The following is a 19,316-nucleotide window of genomic DNA, read 5'->3' as shown; positions in this document are numbered from 1 at the left end:
AAAACAAAAAGCATTTTCTTTAGTTGTTTTAAAACACTATTTCTGCCACATGTCTTCTTAAGCATACTATGCATTTGACCCAAACTATGGCCTGAAATTTTTAAAAGTAAAGTTTCAACTCTATTTTATCCAACAAATAAGAGAAATAATAATAGTCAACTTAATTCAAATACTTCTGATGGACAGTTGATAATTTTCTTACTCTAAGTCTCTCCTGTATAATCCAGTCTCATAAAACAGAGCATTTGGACACTCCCTCCCCCACAAAGATGCCATAATGAAATCTGACCTGTTCCCGACAGATTACAAGTGCAAAGAGAGATGGAATGTGCAGCACTGGAATATTAATATGACTTCTGTAGGAAGACTGAAAAGTCTACCAAGTTATGAATAAGGTCAAAATAACACTTAGAAAATTTACTGCCGTAGAAAATCATACACTTCTGTGAGTGATTTACTGAATGTTATATAAAAACGGAGTGTGGCCATGCTGCATTCAGATGCAAGCTGCAGCTGTCAGTGTCTACATTTGCTCAATCTGGCTAGAGGATGATTTGAAGGTTGATTTAATTGTAGCTTCTGAATCACGTCCTTCCCATGTTTTAAATTGTTTAACATAAATATATAAATGTTAAAGACATTTTAAGACTGTAAATATTTCTCATAAAGAATAAAATATCTCATTTTCTTTTAGAAGAGTAACTGAAAATAAAAACAACTCTTAGGAAAAAATACCACTATTACCTAATAATGATAACTGCCCCAAAGCTGTAGCCAATTTACCCTTATGATCAGAAAGTCCATAAGGTGTTCAGGAGGATCTAAGACATAAAACATAAAACAAAGGTTTCAGCTGAACTAATCATTTTGAAGAGGGACACACATCTGTACTTGTGTGCACATCAGGTAGAGTTCAGAGACTAAAGCTGACCAGCGGTTAAGGCAGTGCTGTTTGGGTTCCCTAAGCAGCATAAGAGTGGGGTATCTTTTTTCTTTATAAGCAAAATGTGGCAGAAATTACATTCTTAAGGCATGGCCCATAGGTGGACACAGGTGCCAGCAATGAGTTTTCCCAGTATTGTCTGCTCAGCTTGCGCTCTCCTGATCCATCACCTAATACTCCCCATCATCAGCAAGGCATCCTTTAGGAGAGTATCTGGTTCTTCCTCTGTAAACTTTCACATCGTTTTCATTTTCACTTTTATACATACCTCCTTTTCTACATATTTTCTTGCCGGGTTTTCTGGCACATTCCTTGGATATTCTTTTTACTGAAAAATGAATAGAAGACTAGAAAATAACATGGCGCTCCATCACAGACCGCCGGAACATGCAACACCACTAATTTAGTGCACTCCTGTTTTTACTGAGTGCGAAAGAGCCCCAATTCGTTGAGCCTGCACATGCAATGAGGAAACGCTGATGCATCTTCTCAGAAGTCATTTGGTAGGAAATGGAAGTTAGGAGCCCATTTCTACCTAAATATACGTGCTGTGGAGGAAAGAAAATGAGTAGGCACAGTGAAAAAATAAGAACAGATCCACTGACACACAAAAAACAAAAAGAGCAGCATGCAAGCATGTAAAATATGTCTACATGCCAACAGGAAAAGCCATGCACACTACCAGTACACGTGAACTAATATTATTCAAACTTAGAAGAGAAAAATAAACATATCTCCCTGTGTTTCTGCAATTAACTCACCATCTTCAGTTGGAACATAGATGTTTAAGTACAGGCAGTCTTCACTCTGGTCTTGAACATATGATGAAACCACATCCAAGTTATTAGTGAACCACACAGGAAGCATGACTTCAGGCAATCTGCCATCAATGATGTTCTGGGGACATACAGGAGCAAACTGAGTGGCATTCCGGACATCAGACCATGGAGACGGTGGTTCTGGAGGCTGAAAACGATGTTCACCTGTTGGTGGAGCAGCATATGGAACCCCAAGAAACTGAATAACAGGCCCCAAGATTTCATTATTGAGTTCTTTCTTAATCCCTCTTATTTTACCAAAGTTAGTAGTAACCAATGGGTCTACATCATCCAGTTTCTGAGAGAGTACGTGGACAGTCTGTAGCAAACATCCCAACAAACAGAGAGTCAATGGGGCACCCAGTCCCCTGTGTACCACACATGCCATCATGGCTCTCCAAACATAATTTGGCCACATGCATCTGGGAAGTGCCATGGTCCCACATTAGTTGTCTAATTATCTGATACAGTGAGGCGAATATATTTGTATCCACTTAAGAAAGATGAAATGGTGGTAGGATGCACCTCCAGCTTCTCAAATGTTAGCTTGTTAAGGAAAGCTCAGAGTGTTCCTCATACAGCACGTAGCTCCCATTGACTTCACACAGATTGAAGCAGCATCTTTAGTCATCACTATGCATCAGACCATCTCCTATTGACCATTCTGCTTTCCATAGTGGCAATGTGGTGAGAGTGGCCATTGATTGTAGATTTCCCTCGTATAAATCAAATCCAGTTAACTGTGGGTCTATATCCTAGAGAAAAAATGAAAATAAATCATTAGTAAGAACAAGTTAACAGACAGATTGATAACTAGATGTTTTAAAAGGTATAGAAATACTTTAAGAGTGGCTAGAGTTGGGTTAGTTGAACACTACAAAAAGGAAATAATAGTCTGATGTAAGACTAAAGGTGAAATGATTGATTATTAGATTATTGAGCAACTTGCCTGCTGACTTCACATGTACTTGCATAGAAACAGACTTTGTCAAATGCACAGTTTTTGGAGCATTGTATGCTACAGTGTTTCCCCCCAGCATTTCAGGTTATATGTGAAAATTTCCTTGTTATGGACACTTTAATAATTTCAAGGAACTAGAAAACTGATTCACAACCCTACTCAGAATTAGAATCCCATGAGCAGAAAACCTTTTGTGAAAAGTGTTAGTATATAATGAAGGCTCACCTTGTAGGAATGAATGATTGGATGTATTGAAAAATAAATAAAAAGAAGTACACAAACCCATATTTATAATGAACACAAAACAAATGTATTTAGATCCTACTTCCTCATGGGTCCAGGTTTCTCACCATTTCTCAAAAGTTTGCAGGATATATCATTTCCAGAACCTTATTTAAACAGAAGGTCAAAAATTTAGCATGGAAAGTACTGAGACAGCACATGCAAAGGAGAAAAAAACTGGCATCCTTTTTTCAGACCAAAGATATTTTCCCATCTAACTATACGTTTCAGTTCACAATAGATTTGCAATGTGTAAATGAATTTCTGAGTCAAAGTCAATATGCTTTAAATTACAAATTTTGTTCTCACTGTCTGTGAGAGATCAAAGGAAGAATACAAAAAAAAAGAGCACAGTAATTTAAAAGAACAATCATACCTAATTGTGGCATCTTGCATATTAACACTCATCAAACATCTCATGCTGTTTATTCAGTGCGATTGAAAATGCATCTGAACAAGCTGTAATACGTGGCGCAATGCAATCCGCAGGCGCATCTCGAACCAACTGTCAAAGAACATGCAGCTCCTTTTTTGTATAAGCCACCTTTTAAAGTGCTTACTTTGGAAATAATAGTGTTGATCTGTGTTAGAAATGTTTCTATCCTGTTATATTATGGGGAGATTCTTGAAGAAGTGCTGGTCTGTCAGTGATACTGCCCTGACTTTGTGTGACTTGAAAGGAGACTGTAAAATTATATAGGCCAGTAGGAGATTTGGTTCTGGAGCTGATGCTCCTTGGGCACTGAACAATCCATGACTAGAGGAAATAAGAAGTTAAATGTCTTTCTCCAAGAGTATTCCAGTCTCTGTTAACTGTCATGTAAGCTTAGACCCTTCCTCCTCATGTTCCAGAATTCCTGCATCAACAGAAGATTTAGCTACACAAGCTCATGTCAGAAAGAACTTATTATGCCCATCCAAGCTCTGTATCATGGTGGGCCACAGTGGAGCTGAGTCCTGTTTGCCTTTTGCTGTTAAAAGGTATCGTTTTAACACTTAAGGTAGAGACCCTATGGGGAGACCTAGGAAGGCCTAGTCAACCTTTTTACTCAGCGTTGTTTTCAGTTACAGTGATTTCCAGACATCCTCTTTCACATGATAGACATCTCATTAATATTCTAAGATTCTTGTTTGGTTATTAAAAAAATAACACTCCCCTTTGCACTTACAAGTCTTTAACTTCCTTAATTGTGTTAAGATAAAACAGACTCCTTGTTCCTGTTGATATGCCATTTTAATAGAATATTGGATCAGAATTCTTCATGGCATAGTAATTTTCCTGAATTTTGTTCTGGTGGTTACCAAAATATGTTACATGTGTGTAACTATGGAAAATTGTAGTATTGATTCAAAATTATTTTCTAGACATTACTATTATAAATAACAATCTTTTAAGTCAGGTAATTAAAAAAGCTTGTTTATATTAGTGAGATCTTTAAAAAGTAATATGCTTTTAAAAGATACTTTTTTTGACATTTTCCATCTATTAATGTTTCTGGAGTAGATGTCAGACTCTTAGGTTTAATGCATTTACATATTATTCAGTACAATCCTATGAAAATGGGCTCAACTCACAGGAATTAGAGGTTCCAAAAGGTTAAATATGTTGGTTGGGGTCTCTGCTTATTAAGGTCATCCTCCTCACCGTGTCTATTGTACTGTCTCCAATGTATAATTGCTTATGCAAACTCACTGTGGGGCTCTGAGACGGCACAGTAGGTAACGTGCACACCGTGCACACGTTAGGATGAGGTTTGGAGACCCAGTGCTCTCAACACTTGCATAGTGGCACACGCTAGAATTCCAAGGGTAGGGCAGAAGGACAGAGGAGTCCCTGGAGCTCAATGACTAGCTAGACTAGCTGACTGGATCATCTCCAGGTTTGGTGAGAGATTCTCTCTCAAAAAATAAGGTGGAGAGCAACCGAGGAAGACACCAAACACCAACTTCCAGCCTCCACATGTGTGTGTATGCAGGTGATTTGCACTCTCACTAAAATTGTGTACACATATCACTTGCATGTACACACACTCTCTCTCTTTCATACACACACACACACACACACACACACACACGGAAATAAAACTCCTCATGATCCTATAGTATCCGACCTTCAATTACAAAAGTGTTGTTTTTTTTTTTGTATTTTGTTTTCTTTTAAAACATGGAGTCTAGTAACTACTCTAACAAATTTATAGAAACAAATTTTAAATAGTTTATCTTATTCTTGCTGGAAGCCTAGTTTATTTTGTGTGATATTCTATTTTTTAATCAAATTTACTTTACATTAAATACTGAAAATATCTCTTACAGTCAAAGAGAATGGAACTTTTGATGTAATTCACAGCCAAGTTAATGCTTCTTGAGGCCACTTAGCCTGATATCCTGCTAAGTACTCAGCCAGCTTGCTTAACCTGCCTTTAAGAGAACAATGCAAAGACAAGCCTTACTTGCCATGGATTTTCCATGTAATCAGCTTTTACAATCTAAGCTAATGTATAGCTTTATTCTTGAGTTATGCATTCTTCTGTGCCCATGATCCAAAGGGCAATGTGTGTGCGTACATATGTCTGTTATAGTAATCATTCAGTTAAAAGAATAAACAGGTTGAAAGAGGTCTTATGCACAAATATGTGCCATCAAAGTTGGAAATGACATAAGCTATTGCTTTGTAATTGGTCTTTTTGTAGTAAATCCCCTGTAAAACTGTTAAAATTTCCTATGCAGTATTTCCTGTTTCTACCCCATGTGATGTCTTCTGTGCTGTTCAATAATTGCAGAGCAAAGCCCTTTGCTAGAGACAAGGCAACACACAGCTAATAGAAACATTTCAGATATATATCACAAACAGGTTACCAGCAAGCCAGAAACCACAAACTACCGGCAGATGGAAGACATAGCGGGGAAAGGGGGAGAATCCAGACTTGGGCTTGGTTTTGGTAAAATTAATTCAAAAGGAAGTATTGAGTTTTCTTTTCTTAATGCAACACTAACACAATTTGGTGCCTAGAAGATTATCTTTAAAGTCTTTTACTGACAGACACATTCAGATTGAAATAAAGATGTGTGTAATAACTTGATTTCTTATTGTGGTGAACTGAATGAGAATGTCCCTCATAGGCTCTGATTTCAAACATTTGGTTCCCAGTCGATGCTGTCTCAGGGGTGTTATGGAGACATGGCCTACTTGGAGGAAGCATATAATGGGGGTGGGCTTTGGGAGTTTACAGCCTCGCCACACTTCTATTTCAAGGTCTCTGTTTCATTTTTACTATTGAGGATGTGAAATGCTACCTTCTCTTAGTCTTCTTGCTGCTGTGTGTCCTCTGCACTTATGGACTGACCCTTTGAAAGTGTAGGCCTTAAATAAACTCTTCAATTATTACTTGCTTTTGTTCATAATACGTTATTACATTATTACAGCAACAGACAGTAATGAATGTACTTATCAACAATAAGAAATCATTCAAATTAATGACAGGCCAAAAGCCCACAAATGGACACATAAATGAGTCATAAAATAATCAGAAATTGAAATTCTATATAACCATAAAAATAAAAGATCTGAAATATGAATGTACACAGAAATTACATTTTTAAAATTAAATTTAAAATGTATGGGAAAAGCAAATATTATTCAAAAAAGTTAAAAATGCAAAACAATGTTATTTATTATTAACAAATATCTAAATGTATTGTAGCAGGTAAGTTGTCAACACTGAATAAGAGGGAGAAGTAATGGAATTAATTCCAGAAATTTATTAATTGTAACCTAAGATGGATAACTTGTGGTGAGGCTTTGAAAGGCCAACAATGATTAATTACAGCAAATTTGACAAATTCTCAGTATCTAATAGTGTTGGCTAATACTCACATACATGGAAAATGTCTTCATTATGAATTCTCTATATTTTCCTTGTATTTTGAACAGTTTTAAATAAATAGAGAAATATAATTGGATAAAATATCTAGGAAAATATGATCAATTTTTAATACCTGTATGAAAATGTCATGAAATAGCAAATTATCAAATACAGTGAACATATACAATTAAAATTTAAAAACAAAACATGACCCTTAGACCAGACAAGTTCCATGTTACAAGTAGATTAGTCTGTCAGCCCAAGAGAGGCTAAGTTTCTGCAACTCACTGCTAGGAACTCTTTGCTCATAAAGTCTTATATTATTTCTTCCCCTGAGTTGAAGGGGAAGAAATGTTTATAAGATAATATACAAATAATAAATAGTATTTAACAAAGCATCCTAAATGGTAATATAACATGTAACATTCATTTTTCAATAAAAGAGCTGATTTCTCCCATGGATTATTCCTTGGTGACCCAGGTTCAAAGCAAACTAGAAATTTTTGAGACATTAGAGGTTAACAATATCCATACAATATTTCAGCCACTCAACAAATATCTATTGAGGACTTATAGTGTTCAAGCTAATGTGCTAAATGTTACAGAGAATGTTAAGAAATATCCACTGATCGCTTCAATGTAGCCTGCAAGATTATAACGAAGTGAGTCACATTAAAAATAAAAGTTCTGATGCGGGTTATTATGTGATAGATGGGCAGAGAGATGGCTCAGTGGGCAAAGGCTGTTGTTGCTTGATAACCTAGGTGTGATCTCAGGAATGCACACATTAGAAAAATTTAACTGACTTCCATAAATTGTTCTGTGACCTCCACATGCATACAATAAGTGAGTAAATATAATCATTTTTGATATGTGCTCAGTGAATACATGACAGATGGTGGAAAGTTATCCAGGATGAACAGACCTCTATTATTGCATAGACTTCTATCTTATTAAATATCAGTACCTATTTATTATCTGCCTTGCTTTTTTAAGTGTTTGCTGTAGTTGTTTTATTATGCAGCCAAAGTTTCCTCTGCTGAATTTCCAATAATTTTGTATGTATACGTTTAGCATGTTTATATCTATCCTGAAACCTACATAAAAATCCCTTGTATATAGGTAAATCTCAGTTGAGCTGGATTGTCAAGTGGCTACCACTAGAGCTTTGTGGGCCTGATGAAGACCCTCAGCCAAGACTGTCATACATAGGAGATTCTTAAGTTTTCAGAACACCTATGTACCTACAAAGTCACCATTAGCACTTATTTAGGGAACACAGACAAACACATTGCTCCTATGTGTATGTGTGTTGTGAATGGTGTACTAACAGGTGTATATACATATATTACATGAATTTATAATTATAGTCTTGAATTCTTGAAATGGCTCATTCTAGTTGATTCTATCTCTGTCTGCACAAGTAACAAAAACAATGTTCATAAGTGCTAAATGCCTAAGGCCTGTCCAACATGTATCAGGGTAGCTATTCAAACCTCTTCCAGCTGGTCTCATAGGAGAGCTCCTTGCTCTGCACAGCATGCTCACTGCTTCTTCCACTTCTATATCCATCAGCTGAAAAAGGAATGCACAGCTGAACTTTGGCCTCTTAGAAACAAGCATATAGACCAGCTCAAACTCCTTGCTGTTTTGTCTGTAGAATGACACTCTGAGTTTTGATTTTAGTTTTTCTGAAAAAATCTTATTGAAAAGCAAATACGCAAACAGGGAGATCAGAAATAATGCAAGTCAATTGTATTAACTAAATATAAATATTGATTTTTATCTATGAATGGGGCCAGAACAATCTGTCAACCATACTTAGTAAATAATGGTAATAAATGATGATTTAAATAAAATTTAATAATAAATGTTTCAGTCAAGGATCAAATTCAGCTATGTGGCAGGAAAGTGCCTGTGTGACCCTATCACTTCGAGTGAAGTCCAGTACCAGCAGATTTTGGCTTTATGGGATCCAGTGGTTTTGGCCAAGCCACAAAGCTAACAAACATGAACCTACAGTGGAAGAACACTGAAACCCTAGCATGAATATCTGCATAATGCATCTCCTTTTCTTGCTTTGTGTACTATGTTCTTTGCCTGTAATAAAAGGTGTTCAGTGATCACAGCTGAATCCTTTTATCAGCCAAATACTTAAAGGAACTAGCAGGTGAGCACATCCCATAGGAAATACTTAAAAGCATTGCTAATGTCTGAAAGATGTTTGGCAAGAAAAGATGACACAGGCCTACCTCTAGTCAGTGGGTAATGGGAGCTCACGATTCCAGGGAACTGAGAAGGAACCCTCAAGAATGAATATGAAAGGGTGCAAGGTAGGGAATATACTCTAGTGAAATTAATAATAATTCTCCATGGATCCTGTGGGGCTCATGCTCCTTGGGAACAGATTTTCAGGAATGTCAACCTGCAATTCCAAGGGATCATTCTTACCCCAAATCTCCACATATGAATTGATAGAAGAAAGAATGTTTTGGATTCGCTCACTTCATTTTGGGGCTGGGATGTCCCAATAAACTTCATGCAGATAATCTTCTCTTTCAGATCTTGACACACACACACACACACACACACCCCACACACATATACAGAGAAAATCTGACATGGGGCAGAAAGAGGGAGATATTCCTCCTGTTAGGAGGCGACACTAGTTTGGCCACAACTCAGAGAAGGAGTGCTGGATGTGGTTGGCAAGGCATGCTGGAGCTAAATCACACAAGCCCTTCATTAAGAAGCTAAACTGTTTAGATTTTATTTAAATTTCATCAACAAATGATGAAAAGCCATTATAATCCCTATCAAGGGAAGAGTACTATCAAGTTTACTCACAGAAAATTAAACTGGCAGGCTTGTGGAGCAGGGCTGGCCAAAGTAAGGTGTCTGCAGCCCACCTCAAGATGATGACACATGAAAGGACAGTGAATGCTTTTGAAATAGAAAACTGGAAGAAAATTAAAGCAGGCTTTACTAATAAGCACATTTGATTTAAACCCAGCACCTCCATAAGATTAGTACAATATGAAGCAAGGAGTTTTCCTTTAGAAGGTAGAAGTATTAACATTTGCCAGGAGAGTCACTTTGAACTTATTGTTGATTGTCAGTGTGAGCTAATATATTAGAACTTATATAATGGGATAAATAAAGTTATTCATATTTTTATTGAGTAACAGTTATAGTGGTCTTTGCCAAATGGACCACTGGGTAAGTCTATTACGTGGAACATATAGATTTAAGGAAATAATAATAATAATAATCACATCACAAGTAAAGAGCAAGGTCATTAAATACAGCTTTTCCTTTTACTACAAGATCTTTTCCAGCTACATAACAACATTAAACTTTAAACAAATAACTTCTCAGACATCATAACAAATCAGAAAAAAATGAGAACATCAGATATATAACTTTGTAAGGAATTTGTGTCCATTCCATTAGCTGTGCACTATGTCCTAAGAATCCTTGTGCCTTAAAATATTGATGAGTGGTGCTGTAATAGATTTGTAAGCCTTTAAAAATATTGGGTTTTGCCGGGCGGTGGTGGCGCACGCCTTTAATCCCAGCACTCGGGAAGCAGAGCCAGGCGGATCTCTGTGAGTTCGAGGCCAGCCCGGGCTACCAAGTGAGTCCCAGGAAAGGCACAAAGCTACACAGAGAAACCCTGTCTCGAAAAACAAAAAAAAAAAATATTGGGTTTAGACAGACTTATCTTTTTAATTCCAGTTGTTGTTTCACTCCAGTGGTATACACATCCATGGGGAAGCAGATGTATCTGTTTTATATATTTGAGGGTTTGCCTCCAAAAGTATAAATGGCACCATCACAAAGATCTGAGAACTACAACCTTGAATGGATGGGTTGGAGGAAAAGAGAAACAAGTTTCCATTCATATTAGGTTTGAACTATCAGCTGGGTTCATTCAGAATTCTGTAAAACTAAAACAGACCATGAATATGGTAGACCACCAAACAACCTTCTGAACCATGCTCAAAATATGTGTGTCCATGCCATTTCATCACTAAACAACCTTCTGAATCCTGCTCAAAACATGTGTGTCCACACCATCTAGACCTCACAACAGACTTATAAACTAAGTACCCATATTTGAGATGAGTAAAAATGAGGCTTTACTTGGCTAGATATTATGTGCAAGACCACAAATGCAAGAAGAGACAGATTGAAGGTACAAGCACAGAACTGCCCAACTCCAAACATATATCTAAATGGGTTTGATGCAGAGTGCTCATCTGTGCACTCTAGTGAGACCAATTCACTGCAGCCATATGCTCACTGGGGCCGAGTATTTGAGGAGTGTGGAGCACATGAGATACCAACAGGAGGGAGATAAAAAAAGCCAGGATTGGCATGCTGGGGTTAATTAATAGGCATAATCTTGAGCGGCTACAAACAGTGTGGTACTGGAACCTTATCCAGAAGCAATTTATAGCTGGTGGCAGAAAGGAGGTGATAAGTGGGGGCAGGGGCCAAGAAAATGAAGAACGCTAGAATTATAAGGAGCAACGCTGACAAGAAAGGTAATTCTGGAGTTGAAATTACCTACATCAGAGTGTGGAAGGAGATGGTACCAGAAAGATTTAAAGAGGAAAATTATGAGTGCATTAGAGCCATAGTTTAAAAAATGTATATTCTGAGATGTGAACATCAAACTCTCACTGATTACATACAAGTTCAAGAGATGCTGGGCTGATGATGTGGCTATCTGAAGATGCAGGTATTAAACAGATGTGGAATGGGGGGTGCAAGCCTAGAATCCCAACTTTGGGAGATGGAAGTTGGAGCTTCAAGAGTTCAAAGTCACTCCTGAGTACATAGTGAGTCTTAGGACATTCTGTTCTACTTGAGATCTTGAGTTGATGGGAGGGCACTGATATAGAAACAAGTACCTTCTCCACCACTAAACGTGGAACTCAATCTGCTACATTGCCATGAAGTAGAGATCATTACCATCCCTCCTAAGAGATTGGTTTTTTATTTATTCATTTATTTATTTTACAATACCATTCAGTTCTACATAACAGCCACAGATTCCCTTGTTCCCCCCCTTCCTTCCCCCCTCCCCTTCCCCCCAGCCCTCCCCCATTCCCACCACCTCCACATCAAGGCCACCCTCGAGGACTGAGATCGGCCTGATAGACTCAGTCCAGGCAGGTCCAGTCCCCTCCTCTCAGATTGAGCCAAGCATCCCTGTACAAGTCCCGGGTTTCAAACAGCTATCTCATGCAGCGAGCCCAGGACCTGGTACCACTGCCTAGATGCCTCCCAAACAGATCAAGCCAATCAACTGTCTCACCTATTCAGAGGGCCTGATCCAGAAGCTTTTGTAGAGCAAAGGATACGGTCAACAAGGCAAAGCGACAGCCTACAGAATGGGAAAAGATCTTCACCAACCCCACATCTGACAGAGGACTGATATCCAGAATACATAAGGAACTCAAGGAATTAGACATCAAAATGACCAACAGTCCAATTAAGAAATGGGCTATAGAACTAAACAGAGAATTCTCAACAGAGGAAACTGAAATGGCTGAAAGACATGTAAGAGATTGTTAAATACAAGTCAGAAGCACAAAGCCCCTCGGACATTCTTCACTAAGACAAGAGCATAGTAAGCTGGAGACTCAGCAGAACACTGTTGTGAAGGCTAACAGAGTGACAGCACAACTTCCCTCTCTGTGCCACTGGAGCTCCCTCCTGGGAGGAGGAGGAGGAAGCTGGCAGGCCCCATTAATTTTTGTAGAGTTACAGTCCCTCTCCTTTTCTCTGCAGAAGTGGTTTTATTTCTTCCCTTGCCTCCTGGGCTCCATGTCCCTCTCCAGTGATAAGAAAACAATGGAGAAAATCAGATGTTGAGAAAAGGAAAACAAAAGTTGACAACATCCTGAGAAACAACCAACAAGATTAATTAAAGACTGACAACAAATTTGGCCTAAGTACACAGCAAGTGTATATCAGGCAGCAAAACCTTCTATGAACATGTGGTATGAAGGAAGCATCTCACAGTGCAAGGAATGCCCAGGGGCTTGGGTTCAGCTTGTCCACGAAGATCTTCCCCAGATAATTCTCTCTCTATCAGTGTCTGCTTGGAGAAGCCCTGGCTAGTAGGCCTGAAGGCCTGGCCAGCAGGTCAGTTCTCTCTTCCTTGATCTTTCCAGTCATAAAAAGAATTCCTCTTCTCAATTGTCAAAGTATTTACCACCCTCCTGGAACTAATCCTATTGTACATTTTATCATAGAAATTGGTCTCCTCAGTTTCTGTCTCCAACTTTACATTTAGTGAACACCAAGTGCAGAGCAAAGAAACTCAGGAATGTCAGGCTTCTCCTGGAAGCTGGAGTGTAACTGGGAAGGCAAAGCATTGTGCACACCAGTTACTCAGACTATTAGTCATCAATGGTCAGGAGATAGTTGAGAGTCTGGAGTAGGAGCAGGGACCTGAATTCTGAAGGATGACTAGGAAGTGGCAGTTTAAGGTAAAGGGGTCCAATGCGTCAGACAGACTCAACTGGGCCTGCAAATGCCATGGAGACCGAGGCTTCCCAATGGGACCAGAGGGAGGATAAAAGGGTGCATTCACACTGCAAAGAAGGAAGTTAACAATCTAAAAACATGTAGGCAGTCTTGGGGTTAAAGTATTATCTCAATACATATGTGTGTGCATATAGATACACGTATATATCAAGTTAGAAAGAGACCATGAATTTGAATGAGTAAGGAGGGTTTTGAGGGTGGAAAGGGGAGGGGTGAATAATATAATTATATTATAGTCTCAACACATTAAAGAAATAATTTAAAAATTCTTATGTTGAATAAAATAAGAATATAACCACAAAAACAGCATGATGGTAAGACTGGCCTTACTCTTTGAGAATAGAGGCCACATCTTTCACATTTCTGATTTAAAATAACCAGATATGGTACTGGAGGACTTCAGAAACTATTTCTTGAGTGAAGTATCTCTTGACTCATTCTACTATTTTCCATCATTTAACACCTTCCTCCTTTGTTTGTGAGTTTGGGATACCTGACACTTGAAAGGCTTTACCTTATAGATATTCATGTAAAGGGGGATAAAACAGACTAGACAGAAATATGTTAAAGTTCAGTGAAAATGCCTTCTTATTCAGCAGAAGAGCATGTTGATTGCTATGAAGATGATGAATTACTGTTCAGCAAGATGGGGATTTGGGAAGCCAAAGCAGCTTTTCTGACAACATGAAGGAGATGGAAGCAACATGTTTTTATTTTTTATTGTACATCTGGACACTTCCAGAATGAACACCTTTGTACTGTTGGCTAATGCTGGAGAGCATCATACCCCTCTGTTCATTTTTGTCTTGAGAGATGGGGAAAGACACTTATCATTAACTGTTTAAAATAAGTTTTACTTTCTGTTTATTTTGAGCATACTATGAGGTAACATCTCAAATATTCATTTTAAGTCTAGAATCTATTTAGGGATCCTGACTTCGAAATGAAGAGGAAGGTGAATGGGGTGAAGGGGCAAGCATGGTTGAGACAGAAGGTTCTTAAAAAGTCAGGGGGAACAGATCTGATGCATATGTAAAACACTGCAGGACATGTTTTTCAGACCAATGGGTGACCCTGTGATCTCTCAGAAGAAAATGAATAACCACTCAGGAGCTCAGAGGAGACAGCCAGGTAGAGCTGATTGCTTCCTATGATATTAAATTGATGCTTTTGTCTGAATGGCCACCTATAGGTCACAAGTCATTGCTTGTAGAAGCAACTTAATTAGACTTGCCCGTACCTTATAGAGAAGCTAGCACCAGTAAAGCACCATGGCATTTCCCGTCCTCTGTTTAAGCTTATTTCTGTTTCTAGTGAGTGGCCAGTGCCTGGGAAGAATGAAAAATCACCCTTCCTGGTGCCCTGTTTAATTAACATTCCTTTAAAAAAAATCCCTTGTTGCCAGATAATGGCTCCCACTTTGGCAGAGGAGATGTGATGTGAAGTTGCTGGTGTGGCTCTGTGCCAGGTGTGTCGATCTTGACCCTCAGAGGATGATTAGCAGAGAGTGGAGCTAAGCTTCTGTGCCCATTCAGTCCCCATCTTCTGCTGGAGTTGGCAAACACTATAGTACTATTGTTGAAGGATCAACTGTCTGTGCAGTTGGACTGAGACCACAAACTTCTTTTACACAAGACACCCAACACCAACAATGGCTTCCTGCAACCCCTGGCCTTGTGCAGAGCTCAAGTGGTGACTCACATGACAGAAATATTATACTAACAATCTTTTTCACAGACATACATGTTTTCTTTACTATTACAAAACCCTTAGAATGCCTCACAATCACAAGATTCAAAACAGCATTCTGCTCATGCGCCATTTGTATAGCACACTAATAAATAAAATATAAATAACAATTTAATATACTCATAGACATAAAGAATTTTAATGTACCTTTTAATAAGTTATAAGAAAGGAAATTATTCTGTTTCATTTGCAATTCTTAATTAATTCTTAAAATAAAACAAGTTAGATATTATTATCATTAAAAATTTTATTTAGGTTTTACTTTTTATTAAGATTTAGGATTTTAAAATAATCCCCTTTGGGAGGATATATAGAACATTACTTTAAGTTTTCTGTAACTTCAAGTATGATTTCATGTTTAAAAAAAGAACTAAGGATCAGTTCAGCAGAGTATGTCCCTCACTGTTAAAGTACTGGCTATACTGATCAATTCTTGGGGAGGAAAATAATTGTCTCCAGTGGTACCCACCAATGAATCCACCAGGCTCCAACGGATGCTACCAATCCAATGGTCAAACAGATGGCCTCGTTTAAACTCAATACAAGTCTGAGAAAGGGGCTGGTAGGAATGAAGGTTATTGATAGAGGTAAGAGGGAAATGTGTGAGGGGAGAGACTAATCAGAATACATTGTGTTCATGTATGTAATTGTGAAAGCAGCAAAATTAATATATTTTAATACTACCTCTTAGTTACTCATAATTAGAAATAATTTATCACTAAAAACATTAACTAAACCAATGTCATTAAAGAACTCCCTGGCCTGCTCTAAAATAAAATTTAAAATAACATTTTTATAGACTATCAATTAACTAACAAAAAGCGAAATGAGACAAGCTAATGAGTAAAATGGCTTACCAATGGAAATCTATGGTGGCTAAAATAATGTTGAGCTAAATTCAGTAATCTTAGTAGTCCATTCCAGTGGTCTTATTGCCCTCTAGGAGGGAAAAGGGTTGACAAACAATGTACAAAATAAGCTGGGAAAGGAAATCACAATATATCATATATATATATATATATATATATATATATATATATATATTATTTTAAAAGGTACATATTTTTATTTTTAAAATTATTTATAGTTAGTTGACAGCTCTGCATGCTGGGGAGAAGCCCAGAGCCTTGCCATTGTGAAGGTTGTGGACACTGATATTATGGGGTCACTTGAATATGTAAAGGAGTTTCAGCCCAGATGTTACTATTAAAGACTACAGCTCTAAATTGTAGAGAACTTTGGCATCCTTAGAAAATGTGCATTAGTACAGTTGGCACAGTTGAAGAAGTCGTGAAACTGGTGATGTTTTTACCCATAAGAAAAGGATAGATAACATTGTCACTTGTGTGTAAAGTTTTGGACAGCTACATAATACAGATTTAAATCAAAAATGACAGATGCACTGACTTGAAACATAATGGCTGCTGAAGTGAACCTGTATGCCTTTTAGGTTAACTATTGAGTGGCTTAGGAATGGCTTTCAGGTGCAGAAAGCGTGTCAAGCTATTGGTCAATGCTACAGCAGGAAATGGTGTTTATTGCTCAGTACTCTCCGAGGATGGTTAGTTTTCTTACAGGGAAACCTTAGACTAGTGGTGATCACAACTTGACTTTTAAGTTGATATTCCCTGATTCCAGACTTGACCTTGTTGAATTTGCAAGCATAGTGAATGTTCCATAGGCCAGTATGAAATAATTAGCTATAATCTTGTAAAAGAAAATGTAATTTATCTTTAAGTTGTATGTTTAATATTTTTCCTGAAAACCTAGAAACACATTAAGTGCATAGAAAAACCAAAATGGGATTGCTAGTGTTCTATATAGCAGATGGTGGAAATCTATATGAAAGGGGAATCATTGTAGCAATTGAGTGTTTTCCAAAGTAGATAATGAGATACATCAACTGACTTTTTTACTTCTAGAGTGTATCTGTTCTTTAGAAAAGAGCAAATGTAAGAATCCCGTATTTAAAGAAATAGTGGCCCAATATTCTACATACTCTACAGCTTTTGTCACCTGCCCGTCCATCTACTATCACCACCAAATAAGTCTAAATAGACAGTTAAAATATAAATAAACATATAATGAACCTATTTGTTTAAACCATGTGAGACTAAGCGTTATGAGAACAGATAAATTGATAGGCATGCAGGTTTTGTGGGCAGCATCTACAGCACCCTCAAAAGGAAGCCACGAGTCGGCAGAATCTAGTTGTTGGTATTTTCATAATTAGGGAAGTGTAGTCTAGAAAACCTCGTTGTGTGGACTTTCAGAAAGGAATTCGTACCAAATTAAAACACAACAAATTAAAAAAAGCACAAAGAAAAAACAGAATCCAGAGTCTGTTTATGTAGCCCAAATTCTCCTCAGCATGGGACCTGTCCTGGATGTGCTTGATTTGGGAGGAGTTTGGGAAGGGAAACAAATGTGATAATATATATATATATATATATATATATATATATATATATATATATATATTAAAATTTTATGTTTTAAATATATTTAAATGTATAAACTTAAAAATCAATGCATACAAAAAATGAATAAGGGTTATATACAAATAGTTTGGCTGATATGTATTTGAAATGTTAATGTTGCCATACAAATCAAGGAAAAGTAAAGATTTTTTTAAAAAAAAAAACAGTATATATTTAACAAGTTCCATAAAACCTTCAGGTCTCAAAGCTATGTCCTATCATGCCAACTCCATTTGGGTGGTCTAGTCTCAGCCTGAAACTTTATTTGCTGTGATATATCATGTGGTTTTTTATTTTACAACTGTAACACTAACTTCACTTGCTTTTGTTCCAAAACAAACTTCATGCTTAACTTGCTTTTCTTAATTAAACTTCCTTTAGCAGTTCCTAATATGTGTATTATTAAAACTCATTATACCCATTCACACTTGCCTGTCATATTTGGCTCCACATTCATATATTGAAGTGCTTCATATATAGGAAGAAAATTAAATAATAAATACAGGGACTTGAACGTTTCCTGAGTGTCAGGATGAGAGAGTGCCTGCAAGGCCCATAAGGTTTCACACAAAGGAGGCATTACTGATGAATCTCACATGCTGACACATCCCTGATCTATAAACCCTGTGGTAATGGCAGCTGTAAAGTGCCCTTCCATTGAGGAGAATTTCTCTCTTACATGCAATGGAAATAGGCACAGAAGAGATTATATTGACTGCTATAAAAAGAATTCATATAAAACCCCCCAAAGTTTAATGTCTAATAATTTCAAATGCCTGGAGTGATTTACTAGTTTTCTCTGACTTTAGTTAAGCTTTGACTTGGCAGTCTTTTTTTTCCCTTCCAACAGATATGCTACTAAAAGGGAACATGGATTTTTCTTTATCTTTCTCTTCTTTTCTCCTTTCCTTCCTTCCTTCCTTCCTTCCTTCCTTCCTTCCTTCCTTCCTTCCTTCCTCCCTTCCTTCCTTCTGTCCCTTCCTTCCTCCCTTCCTCACTCTCTCCCTCTTTTTTCTTTTTGTAGAGGATAGTAAAATATCCCACATTCTTTTATAGCAATATAATAGCTGACACTAGTCAACATGGTTTGTCCCCATCAGAACAAGAACACCTAAAACAACATGTTGCTATGAAAGAACCCTTCTTGGAGAGAGCAGGGAATGCTGCTATCTCATGGCCATCAAGTACTAGTTATGCCAAGCTCTTACAAATTACCTTCTAAGAAGTAAAGTATAAAACTATATTCTAGGTTCATTAAGGTGTTCATTAATTCCATCTTTATTTTTCTGGGCTTTGCAAATGTTAAAGATTAAACATTGAAATTTCAAATTCACGTAAAGGTAGGCTTTTTATTGCACGTCCCATAAAGCAAAAGAGATATAAGTTTTGTACTACAGATAATATATGCTACATTTCAATAATGCAGAAAAGTAAGATTTCCTCTTTCATTGAGCTTCCACTTAAAAGCTGGTAGACTTTCCTTTAAGAAGGGGGGGAGCAATAACACTGAAGTAAATATGGTTAATCATCTCAAAATCATGGAAGCTGCAGCCAATACATCAGTAATTTCTGTATTTTAGGCTAGTTAGACAACGTGGAAGAAGATAGAAATCCCCAGAGGAATGCAATATCCATGCTCACACCAGTAGCTTTGGA

The 19,316-nt window shown here is 37.4% G+C and overlaps 1 protein-coding gene across 11 annotated transcripts in view; it reads right to left on the bottom strand.

Moving 5' to 3' along the window:
- Positions 1-19,316, bottom strand: part of Nlgn1 (neuroligin 1) — an 891,533-nt gene that overhangs the window by 690,431 nt on the left and 181,786 nt on the right. For 8 of the 11 annotated variants that reach the window (XM_076573980.1, XM_076573974.1, XM_076573973.1 and 5 more), the window contains one exon: positions 1,705-2,516. In XM_076573980.1, coding sequence (XP_076430095.1) covers positions 1,705-2,197 — 493 coding nt within the window. In that variant the 5' untranslated portion in view covers positions 2,198-2,516. Of the gene's footprint in view, positions 1-1,211; positions 1,272-1,704; positions 2,517-19,316 lie in introns of all 11 variants that reach the window. The other 3 variants (XM_016000879.3, XM_076573976.1, XM_076573975.1) reach the window with 1 other exon arrangement.

Source organism: Peromyscus maniculatus, chromosome 6 (genome assembly GCF_049852395.1).
Source record: "Peromyscus maniculatus bairdii isolate BWxNUB_F1_BW_parent chromosome 6, HU_Pman_BW_mat_3.1, whole genome shotgun sequence".
Taxonomy (NCBI): domain Eukaryota; kingdom Metazoa; phylum Chordata; class Mammalia; order Rodentia; family Cricetidae; genus Peromyscus; species Peromyscus maniculatus.
Note: the sequence above shows the minus strand (reverse complement) of the source record. Positions and strands in the feature narration are given on the sequence as shown.